Here is a 23,916-nt window from a genome sequence, read left to right as displayed (position 1 = left end):
CACATGGAAATGACAGACATGTATGAATTAAATGAATTGTTGTAAAATGAAGAGGGGTGTGCAGGTCACATGGGTTAGGAAGGATACACAAATATATTCCAATTCTGTAAATTCAGTGAATTATTGCATAAAATGCATTTTCAGCACTGAACTACTCTTGCTCATAGATGTAATTATTGGAAAAAGAATATATTGGAGGGAAGAATTCCCCCTACTAGCAGTTGAATTGCAAAATCCAGTGGGATAAATGTATGTATTTCTTATCTAAGCACTCTATAACAATCACAAAGCACATTCTGTTATCCTTCCATGATTTATGTTTCTGTGATGGTAATAACTAAGTATTCTACCAAGAGAAGAGTTTTCTATAAAAGTTTATGCATCAGACCACTGAGCTAGAAAATTATTGGTCATAACTAAACTTTAACATGAAGAATTGAAAAGACAGTCCTTGAGATAATACTGTGTATTAACTCAGAAGGAGACTGAATTATTTTAAATGTTCACTTAATAGTGAACAACCTTTGACTTGCATGGATTTTCATATGGTATCATCCTGTAAGCCATCTGCTTTACAAAACAAATCCCATCACTGGTAAATACATAGCACACACCTCTGTAGCCTGTGGGGAAAGTTTTTTAACTGATGCTATTATTTCATCCTTAGGTTTTTCTTTATAAATTTTTTTTTTCTTCTTCCAACAGTAGCTATAGCAATAATCACAAGCAGGAAAATTGCAGTATATGGGATAATAAAGGGGAACATCTTCCAAAGCCCAAAGGGAAGTTTAGTCTCCCTGGCTCAAGAAAATATTAGTTTGATGTATTATATCTCAAATTTCAGACTCCAGTTCTGCATAAACCACATGCATAACTCAACCCCTCTAGGCAGACCAAATAAAAGCCCATTCTTATAAGCTGTTTACATAAATAGGCATGAGAAGAATATGTAATTACAGAAGTAAATTAATCAAAATATTCTCCCTAATGACTCATAAATTTATTCTTATCCATCTATAGGGTGAGCCTGGAGAAGCTGGTAACCCTGGACCACCTGGAGAATCTGGAACAGCTGTGAGTATTTTGTTGTTGTGTCATCATTAACATTTATTATGGTCAACTGTGGTATCTGGCAGGGCTTTGATAAGCATTTCCTCAGATCACTTGTGCCCTTGTGTATGGTTTCTTTGAATTTTCAGTGGAGAACTTATACCTTTAAAATTACATTTGTTTCCATATAGTCATAGCCACATCTTGTACTAACAGAGGATGGAAACTTCCCAAAACAATACCTATTTTTCCTTCCATAAGTATCAACTTTGGCTTGAATGTTTTTCTTTCTGGAAACAGTTCACTGATGCAAACTGGGCACAGAATTTGGCACTTGAGCTGAGAGGTTCCAATTTCCCACTCACATGCCAGTATTTATCAAGGAGTGACATGGTCCTTGTCTGAAAAATCAGTTTGCCATTGGGATCTTTTTGGCCCTTCCATTTCCAGATGGCATTTTTGTGTTCATGTGTTTTCCACAGGGTCCAAAAGGTGAAAGGGGAGAAAAAGGTGAAGCTGGTCCACCTGGAGCAGCCGGACCACCAGGTGCTAAAGGACCTCCAGGTGATGATGGGCCTAAGGGTAACCCAGTAAGTGAGCTTCATAATTCTAACCCAAACCACTGCGAAGCATTGCTGAAGTTGTGTCAATACAGAACCATAGCATTGCCTACAAGTGCACTGCATTCATTATATGCTTCATAAACAATTTCTGATGAATGCAACCTGCTTGGCAATGGAAGACACATTCTTTGCTTTTTTTCCTGATCTATCTAGGGCCCAGTTGGTTTTCCTGGAGATCCTGGTCCCCCTGGGGAACCTGGTCCAGCTGTAAGTATACCTTAAAAACAGTTTTAAATCCTAGTCTTACTTTGTACTTAATTCTGGTTGACTGTGTCTTTCTTGTCTGGGGATGAGCTCTTGCCTGTAAGATCCTTTGCTTTTCTGTTCATGCATTTCTTGAGGCTTAAAAATATTAAGAAATCTTCCATAAGTTTTGAAAAATAATGACCCTGGGAAAATGTTCTATAGAAAAACAGTGTTCTTATATTCATATATGAAAGTTAGTGGCTTAAATTAGCTGAATTTTTGTTTATTTTCCTTGAATTCTGTAGGGTCAGGATGGTGGTGGTGGAGAGAAGGGTGAAGATGGTGATCCTGGTCAACCTGTAAGATTTTACTCTTACTTTATTTCATCTGCATGATCTCTCTGATGATAAGAAAGTATCTTTTGCCAAATCAGTGGCGTCTATACAGTCACACACTTAAAAATATTTTCAGAGTGGGCTTTTTCTATTATACTGAGAAATAACTATTTATTTCCTTGAAGAGGTAGAACTGCCTGTATTACAGGAACACAATTAAGCAAGAGCTCAGTTTCTTTTAGAAGTAGTGATGTGCTAAAGGATTTCTGATGGATCTGCTGAGGAGCACTAAAAATAGAGCAGCTCTGAGCATAAGAAAAATGCTGCAGCCAAATAATCTTCATTAGCTGAACTAAAAAAAATTAAGCCAAGATCCTAAGCAGGACCTGAGCAATACCCATATTAAGCATCAAAGTTCTATTTCTGTAGATTCTGTCCATTGAAAAGGGCTAACACATGGCAGATGTCTGTGGTGTTTAATAAAGAGGAGAATTTCATTCTTTATTACTGCTGTGATTTTAATTTTTTGTTGCAGGGTCCACCAGGTCCTTCAGGTGAAGCTGGCCCACCTGGTCCTCCTGGGAAAAGAGTAAGGAATATCTCATCTTCTCTTGTTCACTTCTCTTTCTGAGACACTGTGACCTAGAGAATTTCAGCTACTTGTTTCATGCTGGGACACTCACATCTGACATTTTTCATTTCTTTTAAGTAATATAAGGAGAGAAATAAAAAAAAAAAAAAACAACCCAGAAACAGCAGAGAAAGCTCTTTAACATGGCTTACATGGAATATAAGAAAAACAAAAAATACATAGGGAAGAATGTATTGCTTACCCATAAAGATGCTTTGTCTTTTCACTCACAAATTCAGTGTCTACTGAATCAGTCTGCTAAAAGGAGTGAGTTGGGATGACAGAAGGGCAGATATCATCTTTAGGCACACCTCTCCCTGCTATCAGGGAGCAGGAAGAATGTGTCTGCTTTGGTGTCTTTAGTCTTGGAAATAAAATAATTACAATGCAGCTACTGTGCAAATCTATATCATCCTCTCTGCATACAAAATTAACAGGCATTAACTTATGAAGCTATTGCATTATTTCTAAAGCTTTTGAAGGTTCACAGGGTTTCCAAATATAGCTAATCAAACCCAGTAAATAATGTTGCAGTCACAGAACTGTAGTAGATGCATCAACCCTTAGGTCTGCTTCAGAGAGCAATTAGATGCAGTTTTCACACATTAAAAACCAGAAGAAGTGGCATTATTAAATGTAAGCTGAGAATTATTTAATAAAATATGTTAAATTGCTTGTTTTAATGGGCTTGAGTGAAATGACATGCCTAATTAGTTTTATTTATTTTACACAATAATATATTTGCTCCACCAACATGCAAAGTATTTATAATATTTCTAAATTATTATGGTTGCATTAGCAACTTTATTCTAGAACTGAAATATAGCTCAACTGAATATTAGCAATTAGTATGTTTGCTTGACATCAAATTAAAGCTTGCTGCTTTATTATACAGAAAGGCAACATCTCACTCCTCAGAGATGGGCTATATTCTATCTGATTGTACCTAGACAAAAAAAAACATGATTTCAATGCAAAAATTCCATTTTACATGTGGTTTGACACATTTCCAATTTAGGGAAAATGCATGGCTAGTTATTACAATGTAGTCCCTTTTTGAATTTTGAAGAAAACATTTTTAAAATCAGATTCTACATTACTTGAGCACCAGAATGTTTCAAACTTGTAGGGAATCTGTATTATATTGATGTTGTACTAGAAAGAAACACTGAAAGACTGAAAGGTTCATACTTACCTAGAAAAAATGCTTTTTATTAGTTTTCATCACTTTTGTGGTAGAATCAATTTCAAGAAAAAGCTCTAACAAGAGTATTTTAATTTGGATTGAGAAGGACAACAGTTTCAGTAGTAATATTGCTGTTTGTGAGGTGCAGCTCTGGTTGTACTACTAGAAAGCAAAATTCCATGCCATTTTTTGGGTTTTGGTCTCTTAAATAATGAGCTGGCAGAGATCAGAATTCATACTTTTAATTAAAGGCTTTTAAAATCCTCAACAGTAGGTTCCTTGTTTATTTTGTTATACATTTTCATTCCCCTCTTGCATTCCATTTTGTAACTGACCTGACCTCAGTTTTACTGCCTGGTCTTCTAAAATTATGTTTATTACCAGTTGTCAGAGATTTAAGCAATCTCGGCTAGTTACAGAGTTAAAAAGTTTCCCCAGTTCTCCCTGGGAAGCAAATTCTAGTGAAAGACATGGATATACATCATTTTTCCATTGAATCCAAGAAATTTATAAGCCAAAACCATAACCTATAAAGGGTGACTTCTGTGACATAGTAATTCACAAAGTCTTTAAAGTGATTTTTTAAAAAAGTATCATTAAATAGTAATTATTATTTTGCATATTCCAACGTCTTAAATGATCTGTGAATGCACCAGATCAGAAAAATACATGCTCAGAAGGCTTTATACATCAATGTACTTTAGCTGCAAGTAATGGTAGTAATTGTGGCTACTTATCTAGACCTAGAGATGCAGACTGAACCCCTCTATGGTTATGTTATTATTATTTTTTCTGAAACATAATCCGTTGCTCTTACTTTTGGGACTTGTTTTTGGTTTGCCATACAGTACTGGGTAACCCTTCTAGTTTGAATCCATTGATTTCCATCTGACAAATGTTAGAAGTAGCATGAGGAAAAGACTCCATCAGAGAGTATTTGTCCTTCAGATCAATATGCAATCAGTACAGCTGAGCACAGACAGCTCTCCTTGCCTGTGCTCCTCCCAGCCCTTCAGTGTGCAGGCACTTGAGCTTTGGGATCTGCTGCTGGGCTGCTCCTCTGGGCAGTGACAATCAGATGTCCACATCACATACACATAAACCTCCACATGCCAACCAAGAATTAGAATTTAAAGCTCAAGACTAAGATATATTTTTGTTCTCAATTGGAGGCTATACCATCTTTCCATTAAAAGAAGAGATGTCAATACTGAAGCAAAGCCAGCAATTTTGCAAAGCAGAAGTGTTTTGGTTTGTTGCTTTTAAATATAATGTTGAATAACTTAGGAAAAAATAGTGTTTCTATGAAAGAGATTTTTTTTTTTTCCATTTTGTCTACAGCATGATGCTGCCTCAGCAGGGCGTACTCACCACTTAAAAATTTAATTTCTCTCTTGATTTCAAATGCACAGAATACCTAACAATATGCCAGGTTCCTATCACAACAGGCTAATGAAATGTGGTAATGGTTTTCTGTGTTGGAAATCATGCTTTAACCCAGATTCAAACATAATTGAAATTATTTTAATGAAATATAGAAGAACAGAGAAAAATATTCATTAGGTTCACATAACAAAAATTGAGGATGAGTTTGTTTCTGCATGATTTCTTTGGTGTTCTTGGTTCATAAAATGTATCAGGCAGTATGTCCAAAATTACAGTGCAATGTTCATAAAAATCAGCATGGTAGCTGGGGTGATGAGGGGGAGAATCGTGCATTAATGTAAAATACTGTTACTGAGGCCTTTGTGTCAGTTCAGATCTCCCGGCAGCGGCAGTGTGGGGAGGAAGAGCAGGAGCAGCGAGCGGTGGGCCGGGCCGGCAGCGCGGGGCAGCTCCCGCAGCCGCTCCGTGCCGGGGCCCCTCGGCGCCGCTGCCGCTCAGCAGCCCCTGCTCCGGCTCCTCGGGCACTGCTGCCGCTCAGCAGCCCCTGCTCCGGCTCCTCGGGCACTGCTGCCGCTCAGCAGCCCCTGCTCCGGCTCCTCGGGCACTGCTGCCGCTCAGCAGCCCCTGCTCCGGCTCCTCGGGCACTGCTGCCGCTCAGCAGCCCCTGCTCCGGCTCCTCGGGCACTGCCACTGGATCTTAGCCAGCACAGGGCCTTGGCCTGCTAGTTATTCATGCTGCAGCTTCATTGCTAGATTATGCACAGACCATATTTCTCCAGCACAAATTGCCACATTCAACCCTTTTCAGCTTCTTAGATAGAGCGGATTATAATCCATATGGGAACTTCAGGCAAGTAAAGACAAAGGGCATGTAAATTAATCCATGTAAGAAAAAAAGTCATGTTTCTAAAATGCTTCTGAATTTATTTATGTACCTGTTGATCTTATTATCACTGCAAACCACGATCCACCAAAAAATTATAACCTACACAAAGGGTTACATGCATCAGATGTTATTAATTATTGGAACGGCTGAGATTTAAAATAGTCTTCTTGTTTTAAAGAGACAGCATTTGGCCCAGGGGATTTAAGCGTCTCTGTACTTTGAAGAAATAAAACTAAGTCCTTTACCCCTTATAGCTCTTAAAAATACCAAAGAAAAAAGCTGTTGATACCCACAACAAATGGTCAAAGTCCTCTTGTGGTTAATTCAATTCATTTGGCATTATCTTTGCTGTAAAGTCTGAACTATCTCTGTTGGCCAAAAGGTTCATGTATGCTGCAGATGTTCAGTGTCACCCTGGAGAAAGCTTAATTTCAGAAGCAAATGAATGACCTTAATATACTTCTATGTAAATAGCTATAAAATGAATATAAATTTCCAGGAATTAAAACCAGAGAAGTTGCTCAAGGTATGTGCCAGTGGCAGTGAATAGTGAAATACATCAGGCAATAAAAAGTTTGGGCTAAATTCAGCTCTAGTACAAAAAATGCCTTTAGGTCAAACACTGATCCAAAGCCCTGAGCTCACAAAGCAAACAGGCAGATGCTTAACTGGAAGTACACTTCTTACCTGTAAATTAAAATTGTGTTCTGGTGCTTTACCTTTAAGGAGCCTGAATTGTTTTTCTAAATGTTGTTAAGAACTAAAAAGCAGTATATAAATGAAAGTGATTGAATTTTTCTAGTTGCTGATCTTCAGAACATTTTTCTTATATAACAGTCTGCCTGTTGCATTAATGAACAGATGAGTCTTACATAGATTCACAAAATCACAGCATTTGAGCATAGTCACTTTTCTTTCATGTTCCTTTAAGCTGCTCATTGGTTGGCAAGAAATAGCTACTTGTAATAAAGACATTTCCCTGGCTAAAAATTAACCTTGTAGGAGAACAGTTGGTCCATTATCTTGAGTGCATCTTTTCTAAACTAAGCATATAAGAGAACCATTTTCAGAAGAGTACATTAAATTCTAGACACTGCTCCTGTTCATAACTGAAGCTATGAATATTAATTACCTGACCTAAAAATCAGCCCTTGATATTCTGGAGGAGAAAAATGTTTTTTTATTTTTCACTTTCATATTTAGTGGATAATATATCAATTTTTGGCTGTCCAAATGTAATCAGGCCCCTTACTGAGCCCATCCCTGACTTAGAGAATAAAGAAGTATTTGCCATGCTGTGCACTGTAGAAAAAGAGGCCTTTTTGGAGTCCATGGATAAACCACAGTGAATAGATAAAACGTAAAGCAAGTTTAAAATTAATTGTTATTGTACATATAAATTAGTATTGCCCTTTTCTCTTTTATATCCCATCTTACTGCGATTTTTTTTTTTGTTTGGTTTGGTGTTTTTTGTTTTTTTTCCCAAACAGATTGAATCTCATAATCTTTTAGGTATTCTACTCTAAAAAACAAGAACATTTTATAGGGGAATAAGAGCTGTTTTGTATTTTTTATCCTGTGAATAAAATGTCAAAAAAATAAATTAAATGTTATTTTGTAAGCATTTGCTACTTATTAATATGGTGAGAATTGCACTTTGAGATTATTTTTCACCTGTTATATTTGAAAAAACATGAGATTATGAGCTCAGTGTCCATATTTTACAGGGACCTCCTGGAGCAACAGGAGCTGAAGGCAGACAAGGTGAAAAAGGTGCAAAGGTAATACACTGAAGATTTTTTTTGACGCATAGAAATATAAGCTATTTAAAAATTAAAAGTAAATTGCTTATGATGCACTGAGTCTGGAATTTTTCAAAGTAGTAACAGACAATCATAAAATCCAAATTCAGACCCAGAATTAGTAGCAATATGTAATGGCACGGACCCAGCAGTGCAGGCCCAACACAGCTCACCTGTAACAAGCAAGGGCAGCCTGCTCTGCTGGCACCACATCTCTCTGTGAAGCCAGAGACATTTCACTCAGGAAATTGTCCTGTGCAGAATTCTGGCTTTCAAAAAGCACTTTGCCTCTTGTACATCCCTCCAGTGCCAAACTCAGTCAGCCCCCCTCTCTGACCTGGTCTGTTCTTTCCAGGGTGAACCTGGTGCAGAAGGGGCTCCTGGAAAAACAGGGCCAGTTGGGCCACAGGGACCTGCAGGAAAACCTGGCCCAGAGGGTCTCCGGGGCATTCCTGGCCCTGTGGTAAGTCATGGAGCACATCATATTTTAAATGTTGCATTCCCTGTATATACTCAGTTAAAGCCAGCTTTTTGTTTTTTTCTAGGGAGAACAAGGTATGCCTGGAGCCCCAGGTCAGGGTGGCCCTCCAGGACCTCTGGTGAGCATCCTGTTCCCATATGTCACTCACAGAAGCCTCCAAAAAAATCACTGAAAGATCTCTCTTCTAACATTTGAGAGCTTAAATATCCTGTTAAAATCTGGAACTATATTAATGAACTATATGCTTTCAAATGCACAGACTTCCTGTCAGCTCAACAAGAACTTCTCAATGCATTGCTGCAGCTTAATTTTGGATTTTAAGAAAGTAAAGTTGAAACACAAAACATTCTGAGGTTAGATTTTCCCTCCTTCCCCTCCCATCCTCCACAGGAGATTGCTATCAGGAGAGTATGAAGCCTGATTTGCAGTAGAGCACAACACACTGCAGGTGAAAAGTCTGATTCTGTATTCCAAAAGCTTAAAATTTTCACATTTCATTCATGAATTATGTATTTGCCTAGGCTTTTGCATCTAGTGATATCCTGAAGTGGAGATGGAAAGCATAAGCACTGAATCATATTTTGCACATGAAATGTTATGGCATTTTTGAATATGTGCCAGGTGGAAAAGGTCTCTTATCACTCCTATCCATAGCAGAAGTTGTCCACTGCCACCAGGAAAGCAGTGGTGAGGAGACAGACACACACTTAATGTAGCAGCTCTACACCTCATGGACACATGTGCAGGGTGAGATTAACAGCCTCTGAAAAATTCATGTATTTTGCACAGGCACTTCATGGCCTGCATTTTTTACCTTGTTATGTACAAATTACACAAAAGCAGCATTGTCATTCTTATAAAATCTAAAGATTTCTCAAATCAAGAATTTAGTTGACCCTCTGCTCATAGATTTCTATTCATACTACCTTTTATAGATTTCTAATTATAAAGTAATTTAAATACCACTGTAGCATCGTGATGATTTTTTTAAACATACATTTCATCTTGAGATCTAAATCATGTCACAACCATCAACCACTGAATGTGTACTTTGATTTGAACCGCCTTCAATAATATTTCAAGAAAATATGATTTGAGCAGGATGTTAAAACTTACTTTAACATTACTTCCCTTGATTTATATAGGGCCCACCTGGCTTGCCTGGACTGAAAGGAGACCCAGGTTCCAAAGGAGAGAAGGTATGCTTTGCTAATTGGTTGTGTCTTTGTAACTTCAGCCCAGCCTAAAAGCTGTATAAAATTAGCAGAGAGAAGCAGTAGGGTTTGTATCAGCAAGGCATTGTGCCATGCCTATCTAACAACTTCCCACAGCCCTAAGAGTTATCATGAAGTTTTAAGCCATATCCAATATCCTGGAAATACCTAGAAAGAAAAAGATTACTGCCTGTGTGGTAATCTATTGACAATGTGGTCCCTGCAGTGAAAATCCCAAAGATATTGATGCAAAGAGAACTGTCAGATTTACAACAAAGAAAGTAGAAATTATGAGTATTGAAAATTTTTATTTTAAAATAACAATATATAAATATTTAACAGCTATAATACTTTCTTTTGAAATAATGGATTGAGACATCTGGGAGAGCATTTTCCTAAGGAGTCCCAACAATATATTGATTGCTTGTGTATCAGAGATAAACCTGTAGAGAAAGAGGCATGAACAGGACTGTGTCTTGTGAACTGCAGGATTGTTTATCTGCTTGGATCAGCTGTTTATGCAGCCATATGACATGTGGAACTCTGTGAGATGCTGATGGCAGCTACATGTGAAAACTGGCATGAAATTTGTACCCAGGGTACTGTGATTTCTGCAGTGGTTTCAGTAAGGACTACCTTGCACTTGGATCTTTCACTGAATAAGCAGTCACAACTTGCAAATAATCTGAAAATTTGAAAGACCATCTAACAGCAATAAATATGGTTTTAGAATAATTTGTTTTCAGGTTGATTGTTGACAAGCAACAGTGGTAACATCTGAAAGGTCTAATTTATGTGTTTGCAAAGCACATTTACTTTAATGTATGCTGAATAGATTTTCTTAAATCTTGTTTAGGGACATCCTGGCTTGATTGGCCTGATTGGACCTCCAGGAGAACAGGGTGAAAAGGGTGATCGGGGTCTTCCTGGCCCACAGGGATCTCCTGGAGCCAAGGGTGATGCAGTGAGTACAACATACTTGTGTTTCCATTCAGGTTCCATGCAAGCAAGGAGTGTATATTCCAGGCTTCCTTCTGAGAGACATAAAGTTGTTATAAACATTTAACACCCAGAGTCTCCCACAAGAGGCTGAAACTTTCTAGGCATTGTACAAACACAGCAATATTAAACATCTTAAAATGAGGCTATAGAGTGTTTTTGGAAAACGAAGGAAACACATGTATCCCAACATACACACAGAACAAGTTAGAAACAAGATAAAAGTAGCAGCAGCAATCTCATCACATTTACTAATTGCATTACCTAAAGCAGCTCCCTCTCTTCTAGTTACTAAGCCATGTTTTTAGGGCACTGTGTAAAATGTGAGGTTTCCAAGCCAATCTGAAGAGGAACACAGCTCCGACAGCCCACTGCAGTCAGTGTAAGAACAACTACAAGCAACTCAGATTGTCAGATCTAGTATTTTAAACTGTCAGCTATTTTGGCCTCTCACAACTATCTAACTCAAAACTCACCACAGCTGGACACCTAATGGGACTACCTTTTTTTATAATATGATTTTTTAACACAGTCCAGTATTTAGAATACTTTAGTTCTGTGCTTATTCTCTTATTCCTTTTTAGGGAATTTCTGGTCCTGCTGGTCCCCTTGGACCCCCTGGTCCTCCTGGATTACCTGTAAGTAATTTCCTCCAGCCCTCCTGTTCTAACCACCCCCAAGCTGTGTGCAATACACTCTAACCAGAGTTATATGTTCTTGCCCATAGGGTCCCCAGGGTCCCAAAGGTTCCAAAGGATCCAGTGTGAGTAACTCTCCTCTATACTTTCTCCTCTTTTCCTTAGCTTTTGTGTGTGTTATGTTTAAATGTTGTATAGCATGGTCAACACTGCACTTCTTTCATTGCTCTCTAGGGTCCTGCTGGGCAGAAGGGTGACAATGGCTTACCTGGTCCACCTGGTCCTCCAGTAAGTAAGAATGCTTATCTTGCATTACCCTGACATGATGAACCTGTTTTGAAAAGGGTAGAAAACAATGTTAGGCAACTAAAATATGAATGATTGTTTGAAAATTCACGTTTCAGGAAACACAGATCCACCAGGCACAGAAATACGTATCTGCACTGAAAAATCCAGAAGAAACTTAAAACAAACAAACAAAATAAACAAAAAGAACACACAAAAACCACCTATAAACCCCCACCAAAAAAAGAAGCCCCTCATGCAATAATTATTTAATGTGTTACATTGAAGCACAGAAAACAGAATTCTGCTGGTTTCCCCTGATGATATTCTTCTGTTTCCATATTCATTTTTATCTCATAACAAGCTAAAATGAAGAGTCCAAACCAGAGTTTGGAAAAGTTTTCAACTTTTATCATAGGAAACATCAGGAGTTTTCAATTTTTCATAGAATATGTCTGTGCTTAAGGGAATTAACAGCGATACAGAGGCAACTGTGAGTCAGTTCTGTGTGTCACTTGTGTGAGGGCAAGACACTCATCCCCAAAAAGCAATGTAGTTAGAAGAGTTTAGAGTACAACACTGATTTGGCCTTTTACAATATTTTTTGGTTTTTTCTTCAAGTAAATCATAGTACATAGGTATGAATCTAAAGGAAAAAAAGTGAAATACAGAAGTAAATACCTTGAAGAAAGCCTATTCAAAGCATCTCCAAGCCACATTCTGTGGTTTTTCTCTGCTGAAAAACTAACAGAAGATATAATTAGATATGTTGTTTTTCACTTAGGGTCCTCCAGGTGAGGTAATCCAGCCACTGCCAATCCAGTCACCCAAGAAGACAAGAAGATCTCCTGACTATATGCAATCTGATGCTGGTGATAATATTCTGGATTATTCTGATGGCATGGAGGAGATCTTTGGCTCCCTGAATTCTCTGAAGCAAGACATTGAACACATGAAGTTTCCCATGGGCACTCAGAATAACCCAGCCCGGACCTGCAAAGATCTGCAGCTCTGCCACCCCGACTTCCCAGACGGTGAGCTCACAGTGCCCAGCACAGGACACAGGGACACAGGGCACAGGGCTGAGCCTGCCTCTGCCAGGGCACTTTGGCAGCACAATCCATTATTGGTACATGGCTCATACAGTTGCTCAACAAATACAGTCCCATTGAATCAAATCCATTTTGACAGGCATAGAGGTTTAAAAGTATAAGACATGTTCTCTTGGTAAGAGTCAAAGCTCTTTAAATACATAACCTGATCTGTTTTTTAAGTTAAAACCTGTTAAAGTGATGAATAAAAAGCAGTTGTTGTTTTGAAAGGTGGGCCTTGCATTTCCAGGACAATCAAAACAGGAGTGTGATGAAAGAGCGTAGTATAACTATATGAAACACCATTGGTATTATATGAGATTTATGTTCAATACTGATTCTCAAAAACTTTACTAGTCTTTCAGTCCTGGAAGCAATAATTTTCTCTACTGCATCAGCACTGTTTATTCTAGATCAACCAGCAATGAGGCATGGAAGTTTCTTTGACACTGTTTAATGCTACCAAGTAGTAGTGTAATAAAATGTATAATAATATGAAGACATACAGTGTCCCTAAGAACTATATTGATTTTCTTATTCTTTATTGTTTTCTTTTTCTTTCTAAATAATTTTACCCCTCTGAAGATGTTTAAATGAAAGCCAGCCTTCACTAAGTTTTCATCCTTTCATAATTTTTCAATTGCAATGCATATTTTTCCCAGTTCAAAGCAGTATTTTTCTGCTTTTAAATAGGAGGAAAAATAGATTTTGACAGTTTAATAATATTTTATTGCTTTCACTCTAGATAGATAAGAACAGATGGTTGCCTTGAGGAGTAGTTAAGCAGTGTATGTGCTATATGAAAAGTACATATTTTACAATTCAGTACCCTCCATAATAAGGAATGGTTTTTACAGAAAACATTCACCTTCTGCATTTACCAGTATTTGCTTCTTCTTTAGAGCTGTCTTCATATAACAGTAATCTTATTTTAGTTAAAATAAAAGCAAATGTGTTCATTAAAATTCAAATTTTTTTCAGGGATAAGATTTACAGAAAGGAAAGACTGTTTTCAATATACAGCCTAAATCAACAGAATTGTTAAACCCCACAAATACTTTGTCTATGCCCTACATTCAGAAGACAGAACTGGTGAAAGGATTTGTCATTTCTCTTTGAAACCTCCACTATTTGAAACTGGATTAGAACTGTAGTTGTCAGAAAGTCGCTTGCTGCCCTGTTTGTGAAACATCTGAAGAGCCCTCATCACAGAAATCATCATTCTAATTAGAATAGCAGATTTTAAAAAGCACTGACTTTGAATGGACCTTGGATGGGATGCAGCTCTTTTCGTGCCCAGCTTTTGCTGGTGTTGCAGCTTCATAAGCCAGGAGTAAAAGGTCTTTGCTTGAGGTGGACCCTTTCAGGGAAAGCTTTAGGTGCCTGTGCCAGCTACAACCCCACCAAGCCCCAGGCAGACCCCTCTGCATGCAGATAAGGATGCTAATAGTTCCAGATTTTGCTCCCTGACCTAAACCATTCAGATAAAATACATTTCCTACAAACTTTGGAGGACCATTAGGTAGCAGTAAAGCCTGGTTCTTCTGAATACTATTTCTACTGTATAAGGCAAATATTTTCTCATTTGTCTTAGGGGAATATTGGATTGATCCTAACCAGGGCTGTTCTGGAGACTCCTTCAAAGTATACTGCAATTTCACAGCAGGTGGGGAAACTTGCATCTACCCGGATAAGAAATCTGAAGGAGTAAGTACCAATCTGTGTTTTCAGTTGGCTGTTGACAGTTACTATTATGCTGTTACAACGTTAAACTAAACAGGATAATTACATTGCCACATTTTCATGATTCTGTCTTTCTAATTACATTTACATTTACATATATCTGAATGGAGCAGTAAAATGGTACATAGAGTTAACAAATAACATTTTCAACTTCAGATAGGGAATCTGTGCACCTGCTTGCTAACATTTCAGTACATTTCAGAATGCAACACAGCTGAGCAGCCACTTATAGCACATGATCTAGTATTTGTCAGCTAAAAGCTAAACCTTCCTATGTTTCTCTTGTGGGTTCATTTATATCTATTTATTCCTATGCCAAGTAGATGTAAAAGACTGTATTAACAGTGTCCTTACTCACTGTTACAGATTACATCTGCTGAGGCATATGGTATAGAGGAAGGCTTTCTGAAATCTTGCCTAAATGACAGGGATCTATTGGTATCAACACTGGTGAAAATTCATTTAGATACTTCATAGCAACAATTTATACCAGCAGCTTACCTGACTCTTAACAGATTATAACCAACTCCCTCAAATAGAACTAACTCTCTCTTAAATTCCATTTGAAGTCACTAATTTGAAGGCATTCTCTACAAGAAAAAACATTCTATTTCAGACTTTTAAAGTGGCTGAGATTTCAGGAAGAACTATTCTTTATTATCTGGTGTGTTATTTGTCCCAAGTAACGTAAAACCTTCATATCTGTCAACATATGTTTCAAGTACTTCTGTCTCTGTTGTTTGACCACACAGGTTAGAATTTCATCATGGCCAAAGGAGAATCCAGGATCTTGGTTTAGTGAATTTAAGCGAGGAAAACTTGTAAGTTGTCACTGCAACTATAACTGTATTCACAAATTAGGTCCATGTTTTCAGCAATCAGCAAATCACAGGGAATTTTGTAAACATTTACATAATGAATAGACCCCCAGCCCTTTTCCCCTAAATATTACAGCAGCTACGTGGTCTCTTGCCCCTGGACAGCAGAAGCCTGGTCTGTGTTGTCCCACAGTGATCCAAAAGGGCACAGCTGGTGGTGAGGATCTGGCCCCTGTCAGACACACCTCACCCCCAAACCTCAGGACAGCAGCTGGAACACAGATCCCCCACCCCAGTCTAGGTTACTGGAAATATACTGGGTATGCAGAAGTGGGGCTGCAGGCTGGCTAACTTTATGATTAACTAAAAACAGATTGCCAAACAGAGTCTGCTGCTTTACACTGTAAGGTAGGGGTAATTCTCTCTTTCCCAGTAGAACGAAGCTGAGATATGTAATTCTTCATCCTAAATATACTGCTACATCATGAAAATCTATTTACTGAGTCATAGCTGTATTGACCTTTAAAACTTCATATAATGTTATGTGTTAGTTGATATTTTTATTAAGGCCAGTTACATGATTCTCTTTTGTCAACAATAATTTTGGTTTGCATTGTACCAAAGAAAACAGATAAATATTCATCTAACTTTTTATATTTTCCAGCTTTCCTATTTGGATGTTGAAGGCAATTCCATTAATATGGTCCAAATGACATTCCTTAAACTACTGAGTGCCTCTGCCAGACAAAATTTCACTTATAACTGTCACCAATCTGTGGCCTGGCACGACGCACCCTCTGACAGCTATGACAAAGCACTAAGGTTCTTAGGATCCAATGATGAAGAAATGTCTTATGACAACAATCCTTACATCAAAGCTCTCCACGATGGCTGTGCAGTAAGTAGAGCTTCAAAGAGTCTTTACAAAACCAACCTGTCATTTAAAGTAGAAATCAAACAAATCTATTTTTTCACAGCTTTCTTCTGAGACAAGCTTTGTAAACACTTCACTTGTCATATACTGATTTTCAGTAGATTTTTAACCACAGAACACTAGTGCCATATTCAATTTTCACCTACATACAGAAAAAGATCTAACCACAAGCCAAGCACAGAAAGTGAAAAAACTTGGAATGCATGCAGGCTGTCAGCACCACTGTGCTGAAATCAGACTATTTGCCACTGTGTATGGGCACAGTATAAGGAAAGAGCAGAAGTAAAAAAGATGAGAGGAGGCAGCCTATAAGCAGAATATGTTGATACTAAAAATCAAGGTATACACAAATAGAATAGTTATTGAATACAGCAAAATACGCATATCACATAAGTCATATGTATGTACCCAAACATAGTGAATTAATTTAATAGTTTGATATATGACTCGGTATTTCCTTTTCTTGTTTTGTGTATTCAAAGCCAGGTGAAGTTTGTGGATTTTACTTTTCAGAATCTTCCTTTAGCTGAAACTCCCCAGAGGTGTCCAAGCATCCATCAGCTCTCTGAGCACTCCTCTTTCAGGGTCTCTGTGGACATAGCAACTGTTACCACTTCTCAGAAATAGAACAGTCTCTATTGAACCCTTTGAAACAAAGACATCAAAAGAACAATGACAATTGAAGCCTCATTAATTATTTGGGAGTTTGATATAGCAGCATTCTGAAGGCAGTTTCTGAGAAGTCAGAGATACAGAATTAGAGACCTGAAAGTGCCAGGATAGACACCTGAGGCAGAGATGTGCCAAGCACCTCCCCTCAGCAGTGAGACTAATACACAACTGCTTCATGTCACCTTTCTGTGTTCCCACAGGAGATATGTCCAGTGCTGTGAGGATATTACTGTTTATTAAATAGTATAGACATGAACTATAGAATTATCTAAGAAACATGAAATACCCTAGATTATTTTTCTTTTGTAGGCCTTCTTTAGTAAGTAAAAAACCTATGGGCCATCCTCCAACTAAAATCATGTCACATTTTTAGAATTAAATCATAAGAAAATATAAGATTTAGAGTTTGCAGTATCTGGTGCATGACAGTGCAATCATTTAGTAATTCTATGCTTTAGAGATAAAATGAAGATCTACAGTATGTTAAAGGCTCAGAGGTGTAACAGTTTGGGTTTTCTTCTTCTCTTTTTTAACAGTCAAGGAAGGGCTATGCACAGACGGTGCTGGAAATCAACACACCCAAAATAGACCAAGTGCCCATAGTTGATGTGATGATCAATGACTTTGGTGATCAGAACCAGAAGTTTGGATTTGAGGTCGGTCCTGTCTGCTTCCTTGGTTAAGCTTAAGACAAAATCAGATCAACACAAATGTTGCACTTTGGTGCTACCAACCCACTTCATGCCACATGCAAGTTTTGAATAAGGATGGCATAGAAAATGTCTTGCTGTGTATGTATGTCTTATGTAGAGAGTAATCATTGCCCTTGTAGGGCCAGAATCACATGACTTAAACTTATTTTGCAAAGATGCTGTGGCACAGACAGACAACATAGGGCTCACTTCAGGAACACCCCCTTTGGATTCCTCTGGTGCTGTAAAAAAAAACAACGACAATGGTGCTCCTTCCATTACAACAAAGAGGTGTTTAGAAAGTGTTTAATATAAACTGTAATTATTCTACGTACAGTACTATACTGTGATTTCTCTGTCCACTTCCGAAACTTGCATGTGTCTCTGAATTGCATCTGGCTCTTATTTTACAATTACAAACTACATTGTCAATACTGTGTATGTATTCTGAAAAAAATAAAACTGTAATTGCCAGTGAAGCCAATTCCATTTCTGATTAATAATAAAATCCCTTTGTATATATTGTTGTTGAAGAGCTTTGTTATTTGAAGTCGCCAGTAAAATTAAGGTGGCAAAACTGGAAGAGCTTGAGCAGCACACTCGAACAACTGCTTTCTGCTGATCACTCTGTGACAATGAATTTAGATGATGAAATGAAAGCACTTTCAAAGGTGCTGTGTTCCATGGTGCTATACCTCAGACTTTTTATTTTCTATTCCATAATTTCATAAGATAACTGTATATACCTAAAATAAACAAGTTTATCATTTTAGGTGGGGAAAATATGTAAGAAAAAAACAAACTTCTATGTAAGAGAAATGTTTAAAATCTGTGAAATAAATTAATCATATAGCTTTCCTTTTTTTTTTTTTTTAAATCTCATCTTGATTTGTTTCCATTGTGCTTATTTGGGCTACATAAATATAAAAACTGGATTTGAAACAGTTATTTATGGATTTTTGCAGTGTTTACTTAGATGTTTATGTAAGCAATGATGGATGTTTGCTTCCTGAACTGGATACTAAAGGTTTCACAGAATAGTCTATACTATTAAACTAAATATTTGCCCGTCCCATTAATATGAATTTTTTTTCTTCCTGTTACTCCACCTGAAGGCCAGGGATGCAATATGTCTAGGTCATGTGATTCTACACAGTTGCTAAGCAACATACGCGGGGCTGCTTCCTAAAGAGCTGTCTTTGACCCAAACTCATTTTACAATTCACTGTTCAAAGCTCACCAAAAACACATGATGGTTTGGCCTTCCCTCTGAACATTTTATTCAGGTAGTTGGAAGTAGGAATTACATTTTAGCTTTACAACACAAATCCTTTTGTAATTATTTTTCATAATATATGTAAGACTTGAAAAGAAATGTTTGTTTCTATTTCTTATAAATTGTTAAATTAAATAGTACTAGTTTCTGCTGGCTCGTTTCCAACTGGTATTTTCTTATGCACGTTTATACATGTAAAAGTGAGATTCCAAAAGTCAACTTCTTGCTGTTCATATTTTCTTTTATTTTTGAACCAAAGTTTGTAACTGTCACCTCAAAGAGGGAAATACAAATTTTATTAATAAAATCAAGTCTTGTTTATCTGGATTGGTCATTCTCTTATTTCATTGTCCAAAATGCACACACTGTCTTTACTCTAACTTTATTCTGCCTCCAGACCATCCGGGCTTGAAAAAAATGTTACTACATGTCCTGGAAAGCACTGGGCAACAGCACTGGGAAGAGAAAGTTAACAGAGGGGGCTGATCTGGCCACTGGCCGTAGGCAGCAGGGATAAATTCTCATGTGGTTGGTGTGGATTTATAGCTCCAGCAGTCCAGGTAATACCACCAAACACAAGACAGGAGCCTGATACCCCTTCCCCAGCCACTCACAACTTACAGCAACTGTCCATTCCTCAATCTTGTGCTTGTATGACTCCATTGGGTATGCAAATGACCCTATTTATTAATAGGAAATGGAAGGCAAGAATGAGACCAAGGCTTGGAAAGTAGTGGAACACAAAATGTCCAGCATCTTGTTTTAGACTGTGGAACCAGAACCAGCAGTGGGTCCAATGACATGACATATGTCCCCTTCCCTCTTTTTAATCTGCTACTTGTTCTCCATGAACTCTGGCGATGTCTAAGTAAGATGTGAGGGCAGCTGCAATAAGTTTGGCAGAGAAGCAAGGGGGCTGGGCTAAGTTAGGAGCTGACCTGTTCAAGCCTATCTAAAAAAAACTCCTTGTCTGAGTGCTTTAGGGCAAAAAATAAAGATGGTTGCAGTTTGGCAGAGTCAGGATTAGCCTGCAGCAGAATGTTGTTTCTAAGAATGCAATGACATATTCAAGCAGTCAAATGAAACCAGATCTCCAAAATTAGTCCAAGCATCTTGCCAAGGTTTGTGTCAGCAACATCACAAAGGAGGAAATGAACTTGAGTCTTCCAGTCTTTTCAGCAAGGATACATCTGGTTTATTATTTAACCTTTCTGAAGGCCTTAACCACTTACCTTGCTATTTATCCTTGTCATGAAAGCATCTCACCATTGCTTGTTATCTAACTCCTCATTGTCCTATCTCTTTCTCAATCTGCTGTTCTTTTCTTTCCAAGTTTCAGATTAAAGGGGGAAAAAATGCCATTATATATTCTTCCCTTCAAGCAAAAATTATGCTCTTGGTTTTACCTTGAAAGAAGTCTCCTATTAGCAGGGCTTAAAACCCAAACAAACAAACCAAAAGGGCACTTCAGAACAGAAGAAAGTTTCACATCAAAACTCACATATTAGTCTTCCTATGAAAAAAGCTTCAGATTATATAGTCAAATTCTAACAGCCGTAAAAACATAAAACCTCCAATTCATGATACAGTATTATAAAATACTTAGAAACAAATCAAACCTCCAAAACTATGCCAGCCAAATTCCTCGCTCAGCCAAACCCAAAATGAAAGACTGATCAATATTCTTCATACCCTAAATTAAAGACCTGTGCAATCACAAAAAGACTGAAATTGTTATATAACATGTGGATTTTATGTCTAGAAACAGAACTTGGGTGTTCTGTGAACTTGAGGGTTCACCCTACCTAAAGCAGACTGGGCAATTTGTTTTGAAAGTTTGCTTCAAGACCCTTTAAACAGAAAACCATCCTGGAGATGATTTCTTCACTGCAAACACAGACTGTGGTTGTGTTCCATGGAATGGAGTAACTCAGCACATAGGAAACCAAGCCCAAAAATTACTCCAGACTGAGGCAATGTTCTGACCAGAATTACACACAGTGAATTGACTAGAGTGGCAGAAACTGTTCTGCATGCTTGAGTGGAGTTTCTTTGCCTCTCACGCTGGATAGAGCAGTATCAACTCACCATGACTGGCACATCTCTTAGAAAAGCTCATAAAATGCAATGAAGATATTTTTTTCCAGTCTGAGTGAGAGCCATTATGGCTAACACCAACAGTTACCTTGTGACACAAAAAGGTACAAAGCTTCATAGAATAAGGACAGTGAGCTCCTTAAGATTTTTCCCCTTGGTAACAGCTTTGTTAATTTCAAAATTATTCTTCACATGCTAATGGCTGGAAGGAGAAGCCTTACTAGCCACTGGTTTTCTATTGCAAGCACACTCATTTTTCCATGAAAGAACATCTTCTATTGTAGATGGACCAAAAAAATTGAAAATTACAAAGATGGGATATTAAATGTCATGTCTATTATATTTACCTGGAAACCTGTCTTATTTGTGTTCCTCTTGAAAGCACATAAATTATCAGAGGCTCATTGTTAGTTCAGTGAAAAGCAATGCCAAGATTATTGCCAAGGAGTAGATTGCTCTAAAGCTATTTATACATTTTGTTTCCAATAAAAACGTTGAAGATTAATACAGTGAGGAAGGCTGCAAGCTTACAGATATGCTGACACTCTGCTCTAGCCAAGGCCTTGTTTCCTTCTCAGCTCCGTGAATGAAGGCTCTGTTCTAATGAGAGACGATGCAGCCAAAGCCCACATCGGACATATTTTGTCTAGGTTGTCCAGGGAGCTTTGGCAGACCTTGACTTTGTTTCCAATATCTCACTGGGCAGGGGGGGAAGAAGTGATCTCCATCAAAACACACCTAATTTCACTAAGACAGACAAGAGTTGTTAAAAACTCAGCAGTGGGACTGGGATCTAAGTGTCTCCTCTGCTCCCTATTATAATCAAAGAAACTGGGTTTTTTAACATCAAAAAGTCAACATAGTTAATCTTGCTGAAGCATGAAAGTAACTCCAGCTTGCACTGTGATTAAAATGTGGATGAAAATTAGAAATTCAGTCCATCCAATAAGATGCTGGATGGAAACCAAATTAATTCTCTTCCAGCCCCAGAAGTTCTCTAAAGTGGATCTTCTGTTGTGTTTTCAATGGTTAATTAGAAGAACCTTTCTGAGTTCACAGGACTAGGACAAGGCTGCCCAGAGCCCCAAGGTCATCTTAATAATCTTAATAATCAGGAATGAACACAGGAGCCTCACACTCAGCTCCCCTCTCACCTGAAATATTTCACAGCCACAGATCTTGCACATGGCCTTAGTCCCTGTGGGCTGCAGCAGTGCAAGGCCACTGAGTCATGGCCTCAGAGGCCCAGCCTGAAAGCTCTGCAGTTCCCCAGCAGAAGTTAAAAGTAAACATAGCTACAGCAGAGCCATAAAGCTGAGTTTTTTAAATTAAAAATGTTAACTACATGAGGAGACTCAGGATGTGACTAACAAATTAAACCATTACACTATAATTGTTGTTTCTGAAATGGAAATAATTATTTCTTATTTGTTAGCTTACTCAGAATGTTACTCAGAGAGCCCACACAAGTCAGCCAGGGTATATCATGGAGCTGCATGACTTCTAGAGCAGGTCCTCCTCATTACAGCAGGAAAGTATATTATGTAGAATGAGAGGTGGAAAGATTTAGAATGAAGTTGTTTTTACAGACATAAAAGCTTTCATCTGTCAAATATTAACTGAAAAAAAAAAAAAAAGATAAGGTTTTATATCCTATCCTTACATTCTCTTGAGCCTGGGCCTTTATTTTGTTACAATATCATCTCAATGGCAGCTCAGGTGAGAAAGTAGCTGTGCTTTGTGGTCCTGGTGCCCAAATTAGCTCACAAAATAACATAGCACAATTTCAGGGCTCAGGTTATGGAAAATGCATAAAAATATAATCTTCCTAACATTCACTATTCAGTAACTTTCTGATTTGGATATATAGCAATCAATTATCCCTTTGTCATTCCTCAGAAGGATTTTAGAAATATCCACTTTGCTCTAAGCCTGCAGAGTTTTTCAGTGCACAGATATTAAGATCAAAGTTGTTTACTGTCAGAAAGAACCAAAAATGGAATTTTAATTTGTGAAAACTTTCCACAGCACTCCAAATTCTGAAAAGAACAAAGAACATTTCACCTTCCAACTACTCCCCGTTTTTAAATTGTGATGTTTCCATTTGAAATAATGAGATGTTTTTGTCCAAACTCATTGAAAGTATTTGATTGACAGAACATCCATGGGTACCCTCATCAAGATTGTTTTTCCATGTGCTGGGAGACAAGCGATAAGTACAATACTAACATACTGGAATAAAATACAATACTAACATATTGGTGGTAGAAGAGAAAGGCACAATAAAATAGTTCTCAATGTATAACAGAAAGCAGGGAAATGTAGTGGGGGGGAAAAAAGGAAATAAGAAAGCAGGGGGAAATACGTGGGAAAAGAATAATAGAAGAACTTGCTTCCCTCAGCCGAGGGCAGGAGGGTGAGAAATCTTTATGGGCAGTCTGGGAGCATCCCATGTGATTGCTGCTACTGCAGGGCTCAGGTTTGTTTCTCACTCAATGCAAAGGCAGGGTGCACTGGCCCCACAGTTGGGAGGCCGCAGCAAAACTGGTTTATAAAAAACACACCTGAAGAGCAGCAAAGATTGCAAGCCTGTGTGGGAAACACCTGCACAACTGCCTGCAGGCACATCCCTGTGCCTCGCTCTCCCTCCCCTCCCTTCCCACACTCACCTCTCTCTCAGACATTCCTGGTACTGCCTCCTCTGCAGGATCTCTGTTCTTCTGGAGCAGCCACATGTTGCTGGGACACTGGAAAGCGCAGGAGATCTGAAAAGAGGGGACAACTTTTAAGGTGAAGAGAGAATGGATGATGGAGGAGGGTGAGCAGGCTCAGAAATCAATATATACCCACACTACCATACTGCCAGACTCATAAAATATAGAGCCTTTATG

At 38.1% G+C, this 23,916-nt stretch overlaps 1 protein-coding gene and 1 long non-coding RNA gene across 6 annotated transcripts in view; one reads left to right on the top strand and one right to left on the bottom strand.

The window, feature by feature from the left end:
- Positions 1-19,255, top strand: part of COL11A1 (collagen type XI alpha 1 chain) — a 132,911-nt gene extending 113,656 nt beyond the window's left edge. For all 4 annotated transcript variants that reach the window (XM_030279271.4, XM_030279273.4, XM_002186741.7 and 1 more), the window contains 18 exons: positions 1,021-1,074; positions 1,533-1,640; positions 1,827-1,880; positions 2,165-2,218; positions 2,730-2,783; positions 8,011-8,064; positions 8,441-8,548; positions 8,631-8,684; positions 9,712-9,765; positions 10,637-10,744; positions 11,364-11,417; positions 11,507-11,542; positions 11,652-11,705; positions 12,487-12,736; positions 14,388-14,500; positions 15,289-15,357; positions 16,019-16,252; positions 17,497-19,255. In XM_030279271.4, coding sequence (XP_030135131.4) covers positions 1,021-1,074; positions 1,533-1,640; positions 1,827-1,880; positions 2,165-2,218; positions 2,730-2,783; positions 8,011-8,064; positions 8,441-8,548; positions 8,631-8,684; positions 9,712-9,765; positions 10,637-10,744; positions 11,364-11,417; positions 11,507-11,542; positions 11,652-11,705; positions 12,487-12,736; positions 14,388-14,500; positions 15,289-15,357; positions 16,019-16,252; positions 17,497-17,643 — 1,659 coding nt within the window. In that variant the 3' untranslated portion in view covers positions 17,644-19,255. The remainder of the gene's footprint in view (positions 1-1,020; positions 1,075-1,532; positions 1,641-1,826; positions 1,881-2,164; positions 2,219-2,729; positions 2,784-8,010; positions 8,065-8,440; positions 8,549-8,630; positions 8,685-9,711; positions 9,766-10,636; positions 10,745-11,363; positions 11,418-11,506; positions 11,543-11,651; positions 11,706-12,486; positions 12,737-14,387; positions 14,501-15,288; positions 15,358-16,018; positions 16,253-17,496) is intronic.
- LOC115496226 (uncharacterized) overlaps positions 1-23,916 on the bottom strand; it is a 170,375-nt gene that overhangs the window by 4,593 nt on the left and 141,866 nt on the right. Inside the window, exons 7-10 of one of the 2 annotated variants that reach the window (XR_012057058.1) lie at positions 23,695-23,790; positions 12,384-12,446; positions 11,686-11,748; positions 10,069-10,814 (exon numbers count right to left, since the gene is read on the bottom strand). This is a non-coding gene — a long non-coding RNA (uncharacterized lncRNA). Of the gene's footprint in view, positions 1-10,068; positions 10,815-11,685; positions 11,749-12,383; positions 12,447-23,694; positions 23,791-23,916 lie in introns of those variants that run through there. The other variant, XR_012057059.1, reaches the window with a different exon arrangement.

This window comes from Taeniopygia guttata, chromosome 8 (assembly GCF_048771995.1).
Source record: "Taeniopygia guttata chromosome 8, bTaeGut7.mat, whole genome shotgun sequence".
NCBI classification, from domain to species: Eukaryota; Metazoa; Chordata; class Aves; order Passeriformes; family Estrildidae; genus Taeniopygia; species Taeniopygia guttata.
The sequence above is the reverse complement of the archived record's forward strand: the minus strand, read 5'-3'. Positions and strand labels throughout refer to the sequence as shown.